The 18855-nt window shown below is 61.6% G+C and overlaps 2 protein-coding genes and 1 long non-coding RNA gene across 8 annotated transcripts in view; 1 reads left to right on the forward strand and 2 right to left on the reverse strand.

The window, feature by feature from the left end:
- LOC306646849 overlaps window positions 1-10204 on the reverse strand; it is a 24897-nt gene extending 14693 nt beyond the window's left edge. For 2 of the 5 annotated variants that reach the window (XR_013759978.1, XR_013759979.1), the window contains exons 1-2: window positions 9335-10200; window positions 2905-3040 (exon numbers count right to left, since the gene is read on the reverse strand). This is a non-coding gene — a long non-coding RNA (uncharacterized lncRNA). Of the gene's footprint in view, window positions 1-2904; window positions 3041-9334 lie in introns of all 5 variants that reach the window. The other 3 variants (XR_013759977.1, XR_013759980.1, XR_013759981.1) reach the window with 3 other exon arrangements.
- Window positions 1-14452, forward strand: part of TECR (trans-2,3-enoyl-CoA reductase) — a 26841-nt gene extending 12389 nt beyond the window's left edge. Inside the window, exons 2-13 of one of the 2 annotated variants that reach the window (XM_079115593.1) lie at window positions 11694-11744; window positions 12236-12287; window positions 12657-12701; window positions 12796-12899; window positions 12977-13092; window positions 13178-13283; window positions 13373-13445; window positions 13536-13579; window positions 13652-13709; window positions 13788-13876; window positions 14092-14137; window positions 14219-14452. In XM_079115593.1, coding sequence (XP_078971719.1) covers window positions 11694-11744; window positions 12236-12287; window positions 12657-12701; window positions 12796-12899; window positions 12977-13092; window positions 13178-13283; window positions 13373-13445; window positions 13536-13579; window positions 13652-13709; window positions 13788-13876; window positions 14092-14137; window positions 14219-14346 — 912 coding nt within the window. In that variant the 3' untranslated portion in view covers window positions 14347-14452. Of the gene's footprint in view, window positions 1-11471; window positions 11745-12235; window positions 12288-12656; window positions 12702-12795; window positions 12900-12976; window positions 13093-13177; window positions 13284-13372; window positions 13446-13535; window positions 13580-13651; window positions 13710-13787; window positions 13877-14091; window positions 14138-14218 lie in introns of those variants that run through there. The other variant, XM_079115594.1, reaches the window with a different exon arrangement.
- Window positions 14453-14521: 69 nt separating this feature from the next.
- Window positions 14522-18261, reverse strand: NDUFB7 (NADH:ubiquinone oxidoreductase subunit B7). Its single transcript, XM_079115599.1, has 3 exons — window positions 18077-18261; window positions 14946-15114; window positions 14522-14707 (listed from the first exon to the last, which is right to left on the reverse strand). The coding sequence occupies exons 1-3, from the start codon at window positions 18186-18188 to the stop codon at window positions 14578-14580; spliced, it is 411 nt and encodes a 136-aa protein (XP_078971725.1). The 5' UTR covers window positions 18189-18261; the 3' UTR covers window positions 14522-14577.
- Window positions 18262-18855: the final 594 nt, after the last annotated feature.

Genomic DNA, 18855 nt, shown 5'->3' on the forward strand with positions numbered 1-18855 from the left:
ACACCCTTCATAAGCATGTTTCAGGGCTGAATGCTGTGGGGGAGGGGCCCGCATTCAACTTCCAGGCAAAGCGGGAGCCGATGTCAGTTGTTCATCGTGTGCTCGCCTCCTCTCCTCTCCTCTCCCCTCCCCTCCCCTCCCCTCCCCTCCCCTCCCCTCCCCTCTCCTCTCTCACCCTCCCCCGCTTTCTTGGCAGGGTCCCTCTTGCCTGGTGGCCTTGAACTCCTCGGCTCTAGTGATCCTCCTGCTCAGCCTCCTGCGTGGGTGGAACTATAGCTGGGCCCCTGCATCCAACTGTATTTCGTTTTTTACAGTGATGATCGCAGGTCCTCAACTTAATGAAGTGTCTAGACTGTAGATAGAGACCCATAAATGTCTATATGAAAATTTCAGAGATCTACAATGAGATCACCTCATTTATATAACTCATTTATAACTCATTTATAACTGTTCAATCCTAGGTATATCACCTCATTTATAACTATTCAAGCCTAGGTAAAAAACCTGAGATGCCAGCCTCAAAACGTTTGCCGTGTGCGGGGCTGTGCTCGTGTGGGGCTGCGCTCATGCAGGCTCCTCTGCCTGGAGACGGGCAGGAGGCTCACTTGAGCCAGGAGTCTGGGGCCAGCCTGGGCAACACAAAGGGCTTTGTCTTGGGAAACCAAGAACAGCAGGAGAACTGCTGGGGAGCTGGCCTGGAACCCGCTCCTGTGCTCCTGTGCTCCCCGGGACTTGGAGGCTGGAGCAGGAGGTTGCTTGAGCCTGGGGGTCCAAGGCCAGCCTGGGCGCCACACCGAGGATCTGCGTCCACAACAACAATAAAACCAAAACCTGCTGCAGGAACACCTGCGAAATCACGAAGCAGGAAGAGGAGAATACTTTGGTCGCTTGCAGATGCTTCCGCCCCAATTCAGGTGGAGGCTGGGCGCAGCGGGGAGTGCCGTTTCTGAATCCCCTGGTGGGCTCTCCTTGTCCTTTTTCTTTGCAGTGCTGGGGATGGAACCCAGGGCTTTGCACGGGCTAGGCTGTGCTCCGCCTCCGAGCTGCATCCCCAGCCTCCCAGCCAGGCGGACGTGTCACGGGCATTTCAGGTTTGATGTCCCGACTCGCTGTAGCCTCCCCACCTGCATCTGCCCCCCTAATGGCATTTCCAGCCCTCCTGTCACCCATGCCCTGAGCTCTTTAATTGTCTTTCCTCTTACGTCCCAAAGTCAGCAAGTGCCTTGGCTTAGCCTGGAGGACACATCTGGAATTGAACCACCACTCACCAGCCTAAGCCAGGGTCCAGGGGCCAGCTTGCAGGTCTGTGGGCCCGACGCCCTGGCAGCTCCCCCCGCACCCCGCCATTACAGCCCAAGAGCCTCCGCGGTCGCCAGAGAGCACAGCCGCCCCCTAAAACCCCGTACGGACACTGCTGTTAGAGCTTCATGTCATTTTCACGAGTCACCAAATAGGATTCTTCTGATTTCTCTCCCCGCCACCATTTTAAAATGCGGAAACCATTCTTGGACCTTATAACCAGGTGGTGGACACGAGGCGGCCCGCGGGCTGGAACCTGCAGCCCTCTCGTCAAAGCCTCGTTGTCTTTTCAGGCCGCGAAGCAGCCTGCCTTCCTGGGCTGGGTGGGCCCCGCTGTCCCGCGTGCTGGGCGCGCGCCCTCCCCGGCCCCAGAGCAGCTTTAACAACACTGTCCTCGTGGGGCCTTAACCAGGGTGGAGTATGAAACCCCGGCGGGTTTTAGTGCCTAAGGTGGGGTTCAGGGAGGGCGCCCTGCATCTGCCCAGCCTGGCCTGGAACTTGCAGCCCCACCTCAGCCTCCGTCACTGTGCCACCATGCCTGGCTCGTGGGGAGGTTTTTGTGGAGACGAAAACAAGTGAATACTTGTACTTCAAAACAAAGACAAAATGCCAGCCTTCCAAGGCGAGGAGGCACCATGAAAGCCATTGTCACTGTGGTCATTCCACCGCTTCCAGCTGGGCCCCGTTTCCACCCCTCCCCCCTTAAGTCCAAGGGGCCCCTTGAGGAGCTGGGATCAGGGGCGGGTGTGGTGGCGCACACCGGGTCCTAGGGACTCGGGAGGCTGAGGCCGTCTTGGGCAACTTAGCAAGAAAGACCCTGTCTCAAGATAAAAAATAAAGAGGCGAGAAGGAGTGGGGTACCTCAGTGGAAAAACGCCCCAAGCGCCCCAGGGCTCGAAAAAAATCGTTGTCAGGCCCCAGCCCTGTTCTTCGCACCATCTTCCATGGCTCCCCACCTCACTCAGTGGAAGCTGAAGTCCTCAGGGACCCAGCACCGCACGTCACCTGCCTGCCGGCACCGCCTCCGTCCCACGGCTCACTCCCTCCTGCCACATAGGCTGCAGCCATTAACCATGCTGTACCTCAGGGCCTTTGCACAGGCCGTTCTTCTCCCTGGATGACTCACAACTCTTCCCTTAATTCCTTCAGGCCTTGGCTTCTCAGCCCCAGGAAGGTCTTTCTTAGCCAATTTGTATATGACGACCCCTGCTCTGTGCACTGGCTGCTCCCCAGCCCCCTTTGTTTTTTTTCCCTGTCATGTGTCACCTTCTGATATTATGTAAAAACCCTTATTTCCTTGTCTAATCAATGTCAGCCCCACATGTGCAAGGAGTTTTTTTTTTAGTAGTGCTGCGGACGGAACCCAGGGCCTGGCACGTGCTGGGCGAGTGCTCTGCCATGGAGCCGCATCCCCTGCCCCTGGATCCACAGCAAGTTCTCAGAGCCCCGGCGGTGCCCGCATGTCTGACAAACGAGTCTGCTTTTCATCACGAAAAGGGATTGACAGTACAGGACGTGACCGGGGAGGCGGGAGCCGCTGCTGCATGATGAGCCCTCCCGGGGTCCCAGGGGGGCTGGGTGCACGCTGAGCCTGGGGGTACTCACCTGCCTGCTCACTCAGCCGAGGGGCGGCTGGTGGTCAGCTATGGGCGGTCAGCTGGGAGCTGCTCCTCGGGTCAGCGGGTCCGCAGAGCTCAGGGTCTCTGGCCCTCTGCCAGCTTCCTGGCTTGACAGCCACTTCCTGCCCAGAGATGGAGAGACCCATGTGTGGTCACCCTTGCAACAGGACATCAGGGGTGGGGTGCAGCTCTGGGCTGCCTCCGGGGGCCCACAGCATGGGAGGAGAGCGGCAGGGTGAGCTCTGGAGGAAGGAAGAGGGTCTGCAGACCGAAGTGCCCAGGGTGAGTGCTGGCTTGTCCAGCCCTGAGCGTTCCAAGGAACAAAGTGGATGGGTCCCGTCCCAGGGAACGTGTAGCCTGTGCGTCCTTGGCTGGTGACTCGCATCCCTTGAGCCTTGGGAGCCTTGGACTCTTATCTTGTAAAGTGGGTTAACAGTGTCAGCCTGAGGCTGTGCGGGTGCCAGTGGGGGGAAGGACAGGGGACCGGGATCGCCCTGGGGTTGACCGATTCCCCACTGGGAGCCCCTGTTCACAGAGAGGAGGGCTTCCCTTCATCCAAAGGGCAGGGCCTCCACCTGTCCCTGGAAGCTCCCGTTTACTTATCTTTTGGTCCTGGGGCTTGGACCTGTCCTAACGTGAGAAGCACACCCCACCACTGACTCCCCAGTCCCAGCAGCTTCCGCTGCGTCCTGGGCCTGCACTCAGTCTCTGGTGCTGGGGTCGAGGTCAGGACTCTGGGTGAGCCCATGGGCACGCTCAGCCGTGGACTGGCGCCACAGCGGTTGTCTCCGATCGCCGAGCAACCCTGCGTGGTAGGGAGCCCTGGGGACGTTCCCACTGACCCCAGGGAGGAGCAGAGGCTCTGTCAGGAGGGCTGGACACTCTTCGGTGTTGGGGACACTCCCTGCTCTTCCGGGCCTGTTGGTGGCCTTAGTCTGGTCAGGAAAGCCTGCAGAAAGCATTGCCCCACCCTGCCCAGGTCCCTCTGGATGGTATCAGGAGGTGACAGACCTGCTCTGGGTGCAGCCTGGTCGTGCCAGGCTGGGTGGGCAGAGGTGAGGCACAGGGGGTTCCTGGTGCCAAGAAGCGCAGCTTAGTCCTCGGGGCCCCAGCTGTCCCTTCTGAAGAGATCAGGGTTTTCTCTTTGGAGTGTGGTGTTGGGGTGGGACCCAGGGCGTGGTGTGTGCGAGGTGGGTGCTGATCTGCTGAGCTACCCTGGCCCCGTTTGTTTTTAGGTGGGTCTTCCTGTGACGACCTTAATGCCTGGGCCTGAGGGATCGGGCCCAGCCTCCCACATGGCCGGGTCTGAGGCCGTGCCAGTGGCGGCTTTCGGCTGTTCTGGGGACTGCCTTTCCCTGCCTCTGCTGGCATCCGCCCTGCTCATCAGAGGGAGACCTGAGCAGCCTGGTGGCCGCAGGGGCTTTGGGCCTGGTGGGCCAGTGCCGGCACTGCCTGCTGCTTGCCTTGGATTAAGTCAACCTTATTTTCAAGCCCAGTGTCCTGAGCTGCCCAGCAGGGCCACAGTCCTTGACACCAGAGCCCGAGCGAGGCTCTGTGCCATGCTGGCCAGAAGGCGTGCGCCCTGGCAGCTGCGCATCTGAGTGAAACTGCCTGGGCAGAGCCGCTCTGGGTGGCCAGCACCTCCTGCAGCCTCTGAGCGGCCCAGGAGGTGTGTGGCCATGGACCCCGAGTGGTTGAGAGCATGGGGCTGGCCCAGGACGGAGGCCAGGGCCCCGCGGCCCCCTTGTCTGACCAGCGTCTCCCTCCTCTTCCTCCTCAGTGGTCACGTCAGCCAACCCAGGGGCTCGTGCACATCTGACAGATGTCCTCTGAGGTCAGGCTGCTACCTGGTGGCTAGGGCCTCTGACAGGTGGGGACAGCAACCCGGGTTCTTTGGCCCTGGGCCTCCACTGCCTCTGCACCTGGCCCTGGCCCCAGCTCTGAGAGCCCGACGGACATGGTCATTTGGACCTGGCTCCTCTGACCTTGCTAGCAGGGTGACAGAGAGGAGCACCTTGGTCACGGACCAGGTCAGTGTCTCCACACCTCCCACCCTGGGTGACACTCTGTTCCCACCATGGCACCTGGAGGAGGCTAGCACCCCCCTTCCCTGCACTGTCACAGAGAAAGGAGGTCACAGCTGAAGCCACCAGGGAGGGAGGTATTTCTGGCCCAGCAGGTGTGCCTGCTGGCTTCCTGGCTGCTGAGCCCCAGGTCTTCAGCCATCCTGGGGTTAGTGTTGTGACTTGATATTTCTGGAAAGTAAAAGGGGAAGGGAGCCGAAAATGCTGAGCTGCAGTCTGGGGCAGCACCTGGTCTCTGCCTGGGCAGCGTGGGTGAGCCCTGTGTGCTGTACTGCCCAGGGCAGGCCTGGTCGGGCAGTGTCCCCAGGAGTTCAGGCTGTGGGTGCACCAGCCCGTGTGCCCACATGAAGGACCTGGGCTTCCTGGGCGGGCAGGTTGAAGGGCCTTTTGGGCTGTCTGCATATTAGCCTGGGCCCTGGCCCCGAGCAGGCGCGCACCCAGCCAGGCTTCTCATGGTCCCAGGCAGGTGCCGGTGAGGCAGCCTGGGAGGGGCTCTTCTCTGGCAGGAGCCTCTGCGGGGTCTGAGAGAGCCTGTGGAGTGTCTGAGGGCTGCGTGTGCGGGCTCTGACCACATATGTGGGTCTCCAGAGGGCGGCTGCGTGTGGTAGGGGCTGCGCTCCTCAGCCTTGGACCTTGGCGTCCTCGTCTGAAGGGAGCCGATGGCTCCTCCTCCCTGGGCTGCTGTGGGCGTGGGTGACTCTGGGCTGGCGCACTGTTGTCTGCCGTTCCCCACCGGGACCCACAGAAGTTCAGTACAGGGATCGGGGTGCTGCAGAAGGCAGGCTTGCCCTTAGGCCCCATCCTGGCGAGGAGGGTGGGGTGCCTGGACTGGCCTCGCAGCTCGAGCTCCTCAGCCCGGGAGGCCGCCCAGTCTTGTCCACAGAGGGAGGGGTCTGGAAGCACCAGGCCCAGCTGTCTGTAAAGAGGACAGCACTGTGGCCTGGGAGGCTGGCACGGGTGCCTGGCCAGGCGAGCCATGCCTGCTGGCTGCTGCCCCTTGGCTGGCACAGGGGTCACACACGCAGCTCCGCAGCCTGGGCTTGATTGGGGCCTGGCCTCCCTCTGGTGTTCACGCACAAGCTTCACTCCTTGCACTTTTGTCCCCCTGTCCAGGTCTGCGGCCGCTTTTCATCCCCTCCCTGCCCTGGTCTCTTGCGTCTGCCTCCCCTCTCCAGTCTGCTGCTCTGGCAGCAGCCACCTGTTAACACGAGTCAGGCCACGCTCCCGCCTCAGAACCCTGCACAACCACCACCTCACTGAATGAAAGCTAAGGCCCTCCTCAAAGCCCATAGGCCTTGCACCAGCAGCTCCTGTCACCTCCCCCCCGCCTGCCGTGCTCTGGCCACTGGCCTTCTCCTGACAGGCGGGGAAAGCCACAGGGCCTTGCACATGCTGCTCCCTCCCACCCGAAGCAGCCAGGCCCCAGGCTGCGCACGGCCGTTTTCCTTACTTCCTAGTGGCCTGTGCTCAGACACATTTCCCAGGGAGGCCTTCCCTGACCACTGTTGAAAATGCCCATCTCCTCACTCTCGTCCACTCCCTCACCCTGTTATTCTCCTCTGTTCTTGGTGACAAAACAAGTCAAGCCACTGTTGTCTGCCTCTTCCCCGCTCCCTAACCGGAGTGCAAGCCCAGTGAAGGCAGGGAGGGGCTTGGCTTTGTGCACTGCTGTGTCCTAGGGCCTAGAGCAGCGCCTGAGATGTTGGGGGAGGGACGATGCAGGGTGGTGGCTTCCCAAGGCCTTTGGCTGGTAAGTTGCAGGGTCGGGGGAAGAGCTTGGTCTGTCCCATCTTACACTCTAGTAATGTAGAGTGTGGGCTGGCTGCAGCAGGCGCCCTTCCAGCAATGGCCACAAGAGGGCAGGCTCTCCACCTACAGGTGTCCTGCTGTTGCTAGGGTCTAGACTCTCGATCACCGGCTGGGTGGGAGCATCGTGGCATCAGCGCCCCAGACCTTGGGCCCCCTCATGGCCACAGTCAGGATTTCTGGAGAAAGGGCCTGAGTGCTGAGCCAGGGCCTGGGCCCTGCTCTGCCTCTGCCGCGGTTACTGTGCTAGAACTTGTTTATGGTGGTCCTGGAGACTGAGCCCAGGAGCGCCCTCCACTGACCTCCTCCCTCAGCCCTTGCCGTTTTGAGACAGGGTCTTGCTTAGTTGCTGAGGCTGGCCTGGAACTTGTGAGCCTCCTGCTTCAGCCTCCTGAGGGGCTGGGAGTACGGTGTGTGCCACTGTACCTGACCAAGAATATTTATTCTTAATAAGATTTATTCTAGATTGGAGATGCTTATGTACCTTTTTTGGATACTATTTTTATATAATTCTTAAGATAACCCTATGAGATGACATGCAGGAGCAGCAGACTCTGCAGATGAAGAAGGACTCAGAGAGGGTGGGCAACTAGTCCAGGGCCACACACCATAGGAAGTGGGTGTGCCATTACCTCAGCCTGGGGACGCGAGCGCAGCTGAGGCTACAGGCCTACTGTGGCCCGCCAGCCTCGCGCCGCCTTGCGAGGGGGCCTCACGCGGTGGCCTCACGCGGTGCTGCCTCTGAAGGCCAGGCCACGCGGAGCCTGCTGGCATGTGGGTGCCACTGAGGAAGACCCATGCCTCCCTGGGAGCCAGATGTGGGCCGTGGGGCTGGCTGCGCACACTTGGGGCTCTGCAGCTCTGTGGAGCGAGGCCTCCTGTAGCCGGCTCCTGTGCCCACCTGAGCTCGGGGTGGGGCAGCCCGCACGCTGCCGTGGGGTGGTCAGGACACATCTGGGGTCACTGCTGTAAATACACAGCCAGGCCCAAAAGCCCTCTGAAGGCCCGTGAGGGAGGGGGCCCTGTGGGTCTGCTTCAGAGCCAGGGCAAGGATCCTTGCCTCCCGCAGTCGCCCTGCTGTGCTTTCCTGCCACCCTGGTTTCCCCGTGTGCAGGTGGGGACGATCCTGGGACCTCTGCTTCTTTGGTGGCTCTGGGCCTGGTGCTGGCTCACAGAAGCACCCGGAAGGCGGCAGCCCCCTTTCTACTGCTCCTGCCCCAGGCGTATGGCTCCAGTGGAGGGGCTGCGACCCGGCCCCGCCCCGGCCAGCCCCAGACCGTGCCCTGACCTTGTGCGAGCACGGGTTGCTTTTGGCCGGGTCCTGGAATCTGCGGCCTCTGGTGAACATGCCTCCTGGGCTAGGAACTGTCACCACAGAGCCGCACTCCCGGGTCCATGCCAGCCTCCTGCCCTGTCCCGCCCTCTGCCTGTCCATTGTGCCGGCCACCGCAGAGCCACACCCCCGTCCACCACCAGTGTGAGGATCTCGTGGGTGACGCCCCTGCAGGCCTCCCTGGGTCCCTGTCTGTCCAGGCGTGTCTTCCCCCCCGCACTGCCTCCCCAGGGCTGGGCCTGAACTTGCTGCCTCCTTCCAAACTCAGGGTCCTGGGCCTGGGGCTCTGCTCAGCTGCCCCCTGTGCCCTCGTGCCCCTTGGGTGGCCTCAGGCCCGGGCAGGCCATGTCTGTGCGGGGCAAGCATGGCGGGGGGTGGAGGTGGGAAGTGCGTGGGGAGGTCCCTAGTTAGGCCCAGGTCAGGGTGGAGGGTGGGGGCTTCTCTCATTTTGATGGGTAGGTGTGACCGGCTTGTTGACCCTCTGGGAAAGTCACTTGTTGAGCTGGCTGCACATCAGTCAGGTAGAGCTGTGTAGCAGGTGGGGGCCTGGGTTCCATTCTTAGCACCAAAAGAAAGTTCTTTGTTGAAATGTTATTCACAGCCATTCAGAAGCCTGAGGTTCAAGTGGCCGCAGTGGCGCATGCCTGGAGTCCCAGCTGCTGGGGCCTGCGGCAGAGTTTCTCCAGCCTGGGTGACAGTGAGACCCAGTCTCAAAAAAACTAAAACATGCACAGTGAGTGGCACTCGGTACGTTTTCAGTGCCCTGCCACCACCACCTCTGCCCAGTGCCTCAACCTGCCGCCACCCGGGAGGAGACCAGGTGCCCTCAGCCGTCACACCCAGCCCGCCCAGCCCCAGCCCCAGCCCGGGCCACCGGCCTGCTCAGGGTCTCCCCTGAGCGTGTCACATGAACCTGTGGCTCAGCGTCCGGCTGCCTCTGCCCACTTGGCCTTGGACCCCACGTAGCCTAGCCTTCCCTTTTGGTTTTGCGATGATGACAGAGGCTCAGGGGGTTGGTGGGTGCTCCTGGGTGCCGTCAGGGCCTCGGTTCTCCCTGGGAGAAGATGGCTGCTGGGTGTGGGCGTGCGGGCAGGGCATGCAAAGCCACAGCCATCCCTTTGGGGACAGATCCTGCTAGCGGGCAGCCTCCAGCCTTGCTGGCCCTTGGGTGCTGTCCCGCGGCCCTAGCTTACCTGTGCGCGGTGCAGGCAGCTCTTCTTGGGGCTGCGCCCCAGCTTGGGCGCTGCTGCGGCTGCTGCGGCTGCTGCGGCGGCCCCTCTCCCAGCTGCCCCCGCCTGCCTCCTGGCTTCCTCTCCCAGCAGCCTGGCCAGTGCTCCCCGCCAGGCCCTGGTCTGGTGCGGGGTGGGGGAGAGTAGGGTTTCAGCCCTCCCCCAGCAGCTGGCTGGTTGTATTTTAAGCCATTGAGTGGTTCAGCAGGAACTCGGAGACCTGTCCTGGTGGATGCCATGCTGCTCTCCTGTGGGCCACACGGGCTTGAAGGCATGTGGCACTGCCCGCCAGGGGCCCGGGAACTATTAATATACCTGCAACCACGGGGCGCCCAGCCCTTGCCAGTGCTGTCCTCCCCTCCTGTCTCTGGTGGGCCCCGAGGGGTATGACCGACTCCTTTTTAGGCCTCTCTCTATGCCAGCCGCTCTCTGTGGCCTTTTTGACCCTGTGGGGATTCAGTAACCTGCTCCCCAAGGCCACAGGACTGAGCAGAGCCCAGAGTGGACAGCAGGTGATTTCTCTGATGGAGTTCAAATAGGCAGCACTGGCCAGGAATTCCTGGGCTCTATCTCCTCTCCTCCCCTCAGGTCCATGACGTGGGGTGGGCATGTCATGGATGGACAAACAAGCTCACGTGCTGCTTTGACCTGCTGGCCATGGACGTCAGGATATGAACACAGGCTGTGCTGCCTTACTGGGCAGGGCTGCCTCCTATGGACCCCAGGACCCCGTTCTGACTGCTTCCCAGCCGTCAGAGGTGCTGGCTCTTCATGTGCCCTGGCTCAGGAGGCCCAAGCAGCCCACGTGCCCCTTCCTGCCTGTCCCGAACTGAGGCACAGAGATGTGCCATGCCTGGGGCCGCTCAGGCTGCAGGGCACGGCTGCCACTGTGGTTAAGAGGTGTGTGAGGTGAGCCCTCTTCAGGGGGCCTCTGGCTGCAGTGGCCCATCCCCTGGGCTCTGGGTGGATGAACGTACCACACCCTCAGAGGGCCCCGGGCGGGACTGCCTTGGAACCTCTGGTCCCACAGCAGAGTATCTAGTCCTTTTACCTCAGGCAGAAAATAACTGGTGGCTCACTGGAGTGCTGAGTGGGGAGGGTCCACAGCAGTTGCTGGCCAGGGGCCAACCCTGGCCCCGGATGACATACAGCTCTGCTCACCATGACTTGTCTAGTGGGGTCTGCGTCCACCCCCATGGGCATCAGGTGTACCCTGCCCAGCCTGGGCACTGCCTGCCTTCACTCCAGCAGCCTTCTCTGACCTGCTGGGATGGATGGTTCAGACCCCCTGGTCCTCCCTCCTGCCCAGTACCACCCCTCTACACCCGGAGGCCCAGGCTGTGTGCTCTGGCCTTTGGGGGTCTTCAGGCCGGGATGCGGGTGACTGGCTGACCCCATGGGAAGACTGCCCCACTGGTAGCCTTGAACAAGGTCTGGATGGACCTGGTCAGAAATGGGTGGAGAGGGAGGCTGGGGAGGCAGAGGGCTGAGACCTCATAACTTGTCTTTAACTTCCTGTTCCGGGTCGTTTCCACTTAGAGGCTTTCTGCACCAATAACTGTGGAATCTGTCACCTCCCTGGGAACACAAATGCACAAGGAAAATAATCCAGAGTGTCTTTTACAGCTCAGAAGGGGAAATGGATGATCTATCTCACGGATTCTCAAAATAGCTGGGGTGTCTCCAAGTGCAGTGAACTGCTTACGCCTGAGCTGGGTGCTGGGGCCTGGGCTGGCCTCCCGCCTCCTCTGGCCAGTGGCCAGAGGCCCCTTCCCCTCTCAGGCAGGGGAGGGGCTGTGAGGTGCCTGCCTGCCTCTGGAGATCGCCCTGCCCTGGTGCTGCTGGGGGGACGGTGTCCACTCGAAAGCCTCCTCAGGGCAACCTGGCTCCCAGGGGCTGCCCCGGGCCCTCCCCCGAGGAGGACTGTGGCATGACTCCTTGGTGGGCTCAGTCCGGGCAGTTTTATATTTAGCTGGGCTGTGGCTCTGGTGCCACTCGAGTTACATCTGGCACACAAGCCGGCAGTGCCAGGGCAGGCACGGGCTCTCTTCCAGCACCGCGGCAGAATTTGATCGCGGCCGCCCGGCCCAGAGCTGCTCCTCTTTGGGGAGGTCTGTGGTGGGGGCTGACGGCCGGCAGCTGGGGCGGCAGCCTGGGTGGGCAGAGCAGAGCAGCCGGGCCGGTGGCGGGCAGTATGGATATCAGCTTGAGCTTGGTGGCCCGGGAGGCCAGCCAGGGGCTGAGCCCTGGCCTTGACTGCTTCCCCCGGCCTGCTCCCCCCAAGACAACCAAGAAACCTAAAAAGGCTGTTCTCTTTTTTGAGGTGGAGATTCTGGATGCAAAGACGAGGGAGAAGCTGTGTTTCCTGGACAAGGTAGGGCCACGGTGCCTGTGGCCTGGCGCCAAGGACCCCCAGCACCTTCCAGCCCAGGAGCCACTCAGCCCTTTGTACCCACCCCCTGCCCTTCAGAGGGCACAGGAGGAATGCTGTCAGCGTTTGGGGTAGAGTGGGCAGCTGTGGCCCTCGGTGTGCCTGGGGACTGGCCTCCTGGCTGGGGAGGAAGTGAAGCTTGTGGTCTGGACTGAGACCTGTTCCTGCTGAGGCCAGTCCTGGGGGAGGGGCTTGGACCGTCGCTGCAGTCTGGACCCCACCAAGATCCTTCACTCCAGGGCAGAGAGGAGCAGTAGGGAGGCAGGCCTGGAGCCCCCTGCTGTGTCCATGGCAGGCCAGCAGCTGGGGCCTGGACCCCATTCCTCTCCTGTTCCCATAGCAGCTGCCAGGCCTCCAGTCCCTTCTCCCTGCCAGTCTCCATCCTGGGTCTGGGCTTTCCCCGGGCTGATGTCCCTGTGCTGGTCTTTCTCCAGGTGGAGCCCCAGGCCACCATTGCAGAGATCAAGAACCTCTTCACCAAGACCCGTGAGTCCTAGGCCCCACCACGACCACCTCGGCCCTCCTGGGCGGGCTGTGCCCTGTGTGCTTCTCCCTCAAAGGCCTGCAGAGATGCCCCCTGTGGCCCAGGCTTCTCTGGGCTTGACTGCAGCAGGCGCCCCCGTGCGGCCATCGGGAGGAGTGCCCTTGCTGGGCTTCCGGAAGGACAAAACCCTGCTCTGGCAGTGCTCCTGGCCCGTGTCCTGGGACAACACAGGCCTCAGAGGCCTGGCCTGGGATGGGAGTTGTGGGGTCCCTGAGCCCTGGCAACACAGACCCGAGAAGCTGGCACAGTGGGGTGCAGCACGCAGGCTAGGTCCTGCAAGGCTGAGGGCTGCAACACTCTTCTCCCCACAGATCCGCAGTGGTACCCTGCCCGCCAATCCCTCCGCCTGGACCCCAGTGAGTACAGCTGTCCGCTGGGTCCACCCTGGCTCTTGGGTGGCAGTGGGGGAAGGCTGGGGCAACCCTTGAGCCCTGGCCTGCCTCTCTGCAGAGGGCAAGTCCCTGAAGGACGAGGATGTTCTGCAGAAGCTGCCTGTGGGCACCACAGCCACACTCTACTTCCGGGACCTGGGGGCCCAGATCAGCTGGGTGACGGTGAGTCCTGACCCCCCCACCAGCCGCCTTTGCCACCAGCCGCGTTGGGCGGCTCACTCTCCTCCCTGGGCCCCCAGGTCTTCTTGACCGAGTATGCTGGGCCCCTTTTCATCTACCTGCTCTTCTACTTCCGGGTGCCCTTCATCTATGGCCACAAATACGACTTCACGTCCAGTCGGCACACAGTGGTGCAGTGAGTGGGGTCAGGTGGGTGGGAGGGTGGCGCACACAGACAGGGAGCCCGCGGGACCAGCCCCAGCCTCGCCTGCTCCCCCCAGCCTCGCCTGCATCTGCCACTCATTCCACTACGTCAAGCGCCTGCTGGAGACGCTGTTCGTGCACCGCTTCTCCCACGGCACCATGCCCCTGCGCAACATCTTCAAGGTGAGCCCTGCCACTCAGCCCGCCTGGCCTCCGTGCCCTCCCCTCCCTGCACTGCTGGCCCTCCTCCTACCCTGCCTGCTCCCTTTCAGAACTGCACCTACTACTGGGGCTTTGCTGCGTGGATGGCCTATTACATCAACCACCCTCTCTACACGCCCCCCAGTAAGTGGCCTCAACCTGAGTCCCGCCCCCAAGGGAGGCCGCCCCACTAGCCCTCCCCTCACAGGCCTCCCCTCCCTGCTTCTTCCTCAGCCTATGGAGCTCAGCAGGTTAAACTGGCGCTCGCCATCTTTGTGGTAAGGAGTCTGGGGCAGTGTTGGGGGTGGGGGACCATGGGGGCTCTGGGCTGACTCTGCTCCTCCTGCCAGATCTGCCAACTGGGCAACTTCTCCATCCACATGGCTCTGCGGGATCTGCGGCCAGCTGGTGAGTGGCCTGCTGGGGACTGGGAGTGGTTGGGCCAGGTGGGAGAATCTCACCTGCCCCTCCTGTCCTGCCCACCAGGGTCCAAGACCAGGAAGATCCCGTATCCCACGAAGAACCCCTTCACGTGGCTCTTCCTGCTGGTGTCCTGTCCCAACTACACCTATGAGGTGAGGAGCTGACCTGTTCTTCCCACTCTTCCCTGGGTTTGGGGTCCCTGTGAGGTCTGGAGGGGGTCTGCTGCTCCTGCTCTGGGGGTGGAGTGTGATGCTGGGCTGGCGCAGCTCCCCCGCCACTGGGGAGGGTGAGGGAGGTGCTAAGCCTGGCCCGACAGCCTGCGGGGCCCAGCTCTGCCTGCCCCTACCTCCACCTGTGCCGCCCACAGGTGGGGTCCTGGATTGGCTTTGCCATCATGACGCAGTGCCTCCCAGGTGAGCCTGTCATCCTGTCTTGGTGGTGTCCTGCCATCCTGCCGGGCAGCCCCATCTTGACACCCTTGCTCTGCCCCACAGTGGCCCTCTTTTCCTTGGTGGGCTTCACTCAGATGACCATCTGGGCCAAGGGCAAGCACCGCAGCTACCTGAAGGAGTTCCGCGACTACCCGCCCCTGCGCATGCCCATCGTCCCCTTCCTGCTCTGAGCCACAACCCACGGGGCTCAGTCAGGCGGGCTCTCACCCTGCACCCCAGCGTCATGCTGGGGTGGCTGCAGTTCTGCAGCACTTGGAATAAACCCTGCCTGCCCCAGCTGGACTCGGGCTGTGCTCCTTTGTGAGGTGGGGACCACCAGGCACACTGCAAGAGGCAGGCTCAGGCTGAGGGGCTGGAGGCTTTTATTTCTCAGACTGGTCCAGAGGATGGTGGGTGACCTCCTACAGAGCCACCTCAGGGTCCAGTCCAGATCCCTGGGCACTGGCCAACTGTGCTTCCCTCTGCTCCCGCCGCTTCTTCCGCTGGAGCAGCCGCCGCTCCCGTTCAAACTCCTTCATGCGCATCACATAGCTGAGGGGAGAGTGGAAGGGTCTCAGCTCCGAGGCGGGCTCAGCCCTTCCACTGCCCTGGCTCCTGATCTCCTCGAGGGAAGCGAAGTGCCCCTCTGGTTGTCTGGTGCTGGCTGGTGGCTCCCCAGGTGGCTTTAGCCACCTGCCCCACCCAGACTCCTCCCGTCCCCACCTGCAGCCTGGCCTGGCTGAAGCCTGGCCAGGGACCTGGGGCTGGGGGGAGGCCGGGAGGGGCTCACTCCAGGTGCTCGCAGTAGTCCCAGTCGTGCTGCTCGTGCTTGCAGGCCAGGAAGTTGGGGAAGCTGTCGCGCTTGCACTTGAGCAGCCGAATGAGGTAGTGAGCGCAGTAGTCGCGCTGCGGGAGCGTCAGCTGTGCGTCGTTCATCTCCTGCTGCGTGGCCACCATCACTGAGGGGAGGGGCGGGGCTCAGCAGTGGGCCCGCCCCTGCCCAGACTCCAGGGCCAGTGCCCCCTGGGGACAGTGGCATGCTCGTGGAGAAGGGGTACAGATCCCCTGCTGACAAGGGTCTTCTCCCAGGGTGCACAAAGGTAACCTGACCCAGGGGAGCTGGCTCTCCTCCTCACCCGCCCACCTGCTCCACAGCACTGGAGGCTGCCTCCCCTCCAGACAGACTGGGGCTGAGAAAAAGCCTTCCCTGAGCGCCCCCTCAGCCCCTTCTCAGCGCGGGTAGGGCTGCTCCACACTGGCCATTGCTATGTCCTCTCTGAGCATCAGCTTCCTCCTCCAGAAAGGATTTACAGCCCCCAGCATGGAAGTCACTTGAGCCAATAACAAGCCAAAACACTCAGTGACAAGGACCATTAGGTGATTTCCATCGTTGTGTGAACATCAGAGTGTACTTACACAAACTAAGACAGCTATGGCGTCACCAGGTGATGGATAAGCCCTCGGTGGGGGTGTCCCACCCACCTGGCAAAATCTGACCCCAGAGGAAATCAACCTTCAGGAGGCTGACTGGGCAGCAGGAACTCTGGCTGTGCACCCGAGCTGTGCTCCCCTGCCTGGCGATCCGGTGTCCCTGGCCTTGCTCTGCACGCTGCCACCAAGTGGACCAAGCCTCCCTCCTCGCCCCTCTGATGCCCAGCCACCATTCTCCATCTCACTGGGCCGCTTCTGGACTCCTGTCCTGCGTGCCACCTCCTTTGGCTTCAAGTCCATCATGCCAGAGGTGGCTCCCCTGGCCACCCCCCACCCAGGTCAACTGGCTTCCTCAGCCTCTCCCCTGCTTCCTTCTTTCTGTTCCTCTGGCTCTTGCTATGCATCCTCCCCAGGTTCCCTTCCATTTCTAGGCTACCCCAAACCCAAGCCTTAGCCACTTCCTGAGAGTCATTCAGGATTAAACTGGGTCCTCATCCATGGCTTCAACTACCATCCTTTATGTTAAGGAACCCAACCTGGGCCCCCCACTCCACACATCTGAGCCCCTGGAGCCACCCACACTGGGGGCTTGGGTGAGCAATTCGACTCTTCCCTCTTGTTTCGAACTTAATCAACCAGCAGGGCCTTATGGGACACCTGCTGCATGCATGGTGTATTCATGGGTACACAGTAGGGAACATGCCAGAAAAGTCCCTACCCTTGGAGGGAGAGAACAGACAGGACACAGTGTCACAGACTGGCAATGGTAAGGATTAAGGAGACAAAGCAGGAGGGGGAGGGTGTTGGGCACCCGGGAGCAGTGTTCAAAACCAGGTGCAGAGGCCTAGGTGAGAGGCCAGGTGTCAAGATGCCATTAACCTCAGCAGTTGGATCTGTGGGTGGGATCTGTGTGGTGGGAGAGCAAGCCCCCCTAGGAATAAACTCGGGAGCTCTGGCCTACAGAAGGCACTTGAAGCCAGGAGACTGGCAGGGACACTTCCTCCCAGGCAGTGGTGGACAAGGCCTGAGCCTTGGGACACCCAAGAATTCAGTGTAGGTGCCCCCAGCAAGGTTGAGTCCTGGAGGCAGGTGAAGAGGGTCTTCCGGGAGGTGTCAGTGGTGAAGGTTAGGCAAGAAGTGAGGACTGACAATGGGGCTGAGTGTCAGGAGGGCTTGACAGAAGCCCTTTAAAGAAGTGACGGGAAAGCTGGAGGTGGAGGTGGGGCAAGGGGATTCCAGAATGATGGGGAATAACTGTATGTGGATGGGAAAGCCAGTGTTGCAAGACCCTGATTCTGAGCAGATGGGATGCAGGGCATAAAGGGGGTTCACCTGTAGCGGGGCCTCAGCCTAGAATAACAGGTGAGGAGCAGCAGTCTGGGGTGCACAGCGTTGGGGTAGGGGACCCAAGACAGCTCTTGTGTTTTCTCAATAAGAGGATGCAAAATGGCCTTGGAGGGTGGAAGAGACCGTGACTGACAGGAGTGCCCGGCAACACCGAGGGGCCACTGGGGGAGGCTGGTCAGCGGCCCCCCCTCCTGTTTGGCCGCACAGGGGTAGAGGCCAAGGGAAGGGAGGAGCTGCCTCCTGCCACGGTTTTGGTTTGGTCAAGCAAGAGAGGGGCTGGGGGCAGTGGTAAGGGGGCAGGCGGTGCAAGGGCTGCAAGCTCTGATGTAACTTTAGGACGACCCGGAGAGGGGACACGGTTCTGATGCCACCTGCAACACTGTCTCGGACACATACCTTTCTTCACCCCTACTATCTGGAGGTTCTCTGCCTCCAAGTCCACGTCCACCCGGCAGCCAAGGCAACCTTCAGACACAGCCATCTGTGTCCCTCCGCTCTCCGTCTGCTCACCTCCTCCTCCCCTTCCCATCGTCTACCCGCTGCCTCCTAGAGGCCGGCTTTGATACCCGCCAACTGTCCCCCCGGATCTGCCGGGCCCGCCGTCTTCCCTCCGGGGCTGAGGTCATGCACGCGGTGCCTGCATCTCTCTAGCTCCCTGATGTATCCCCGCGGTGCCCAATCTGGGACGTGGCCCACGGCTGGCGCTCCAGGTGCCTGTGACATTACTGCATGAAAAGAGCAACCAGCGCCGCGGTGACACGCGGCGCAAGGGCCTGCTTCCACCCCGGCACCGCGGGACCGCCCGGGTGGGCAGCGCAGGGCACACCACGCGAGCCCCGCTGGCGTCGCTGGTGCAAACCCACATGAGCGACAGCGAACGGGGTCCGCGAAGGTGTCCCTTCCGCCACAGCCTCCTCGCGGCTCCCCGCTGCCCTCAGGACAAGGGCCGGCTCTCCCCGCTCCCGGCGCCCCTCTTGGCCCCGGGCCTTCGCTCCAGCCGGGCCCTCTACCCCGAGTGCTGGACGCTCGGCAGGGTGACGGGCTCCTGCGGACTTCGCGCCGGGGCCAGGCCGGCGCCTCGGCGTCTGAGTTCGGAGGGTCCCGCGCCCGCCCTGCCAGCCGCGCCTGCGCGCTGGGCCTCACCGCGCTCCTTGCGCTCCGGGAAGCCGTAGTCGGGCGGGAAGGTGGGCATCTTCAGAGGGTCGGGCTCCACCGACGCATCGCCCAGGTAGCGCCGAACCAGGTGCGCCCCCATGTTTGCTTCGCCGCAGGTTCCTGCGCCGGCCGGGGTCACCTCACTCCTACCCGGAAGCACTGCCCTCTTCTCCACCCATGACTTCCGGGTCGCCCAGGCCGCTGCGGGATCATAGACACGAACCCTCGGAAGACTTCCTGTTCGGCGGGCGCCACCTGGCGGTCTGATGGAGGCAGGACGGCGCGGCTCCGGCTCGCGGGACATGATTGGACGCCGGAGGGGGGACTCAGCCCGATTCTAGAGCATACATGAAAATTGTATTTCATATTTTTCAGGAAGAATATTTTTCTTCTAAAACATTAGAATTTCTCTTTAAATGAAAAAGGCACAATACTGATTATACCATTAGCGAATATAAAAAATATGACTTTTGGTCATATTTTTTGCCGTGCTGGAGGTGGAATCTAGGGTCTTGTACATGCTGGATACAGTGCGCGACCACTGAGCTGCACCGCCGCCCAGAATATCGGAATTTTAAGCGATTTAAAAGAAATATTTTAACGAAATAAAGGCAAATTAAAATAAGCGAAAGCCAATCTAGTGCTGGGTTCTATTCTAGCGCTGTTAACAGAAAACAAAACAACAACAACAACAAAAAGAAAAGGTTTTATTTAACAAGATGTTGTGGATTGAATTGTGTCCTCCATAACTCCTAACTCCTTAGGAA

Source organism: Sciurus vulgaris (assembly GCF_902686455.1).
Source record: "Sciurus vulgaris genome assembly, chromosome: 16".
NCBI lineage: Eukaryota > Metazoa > Chordata > Mammalia > Rodentia > Sciuridae > Sciurus > Sciurus vulgaris.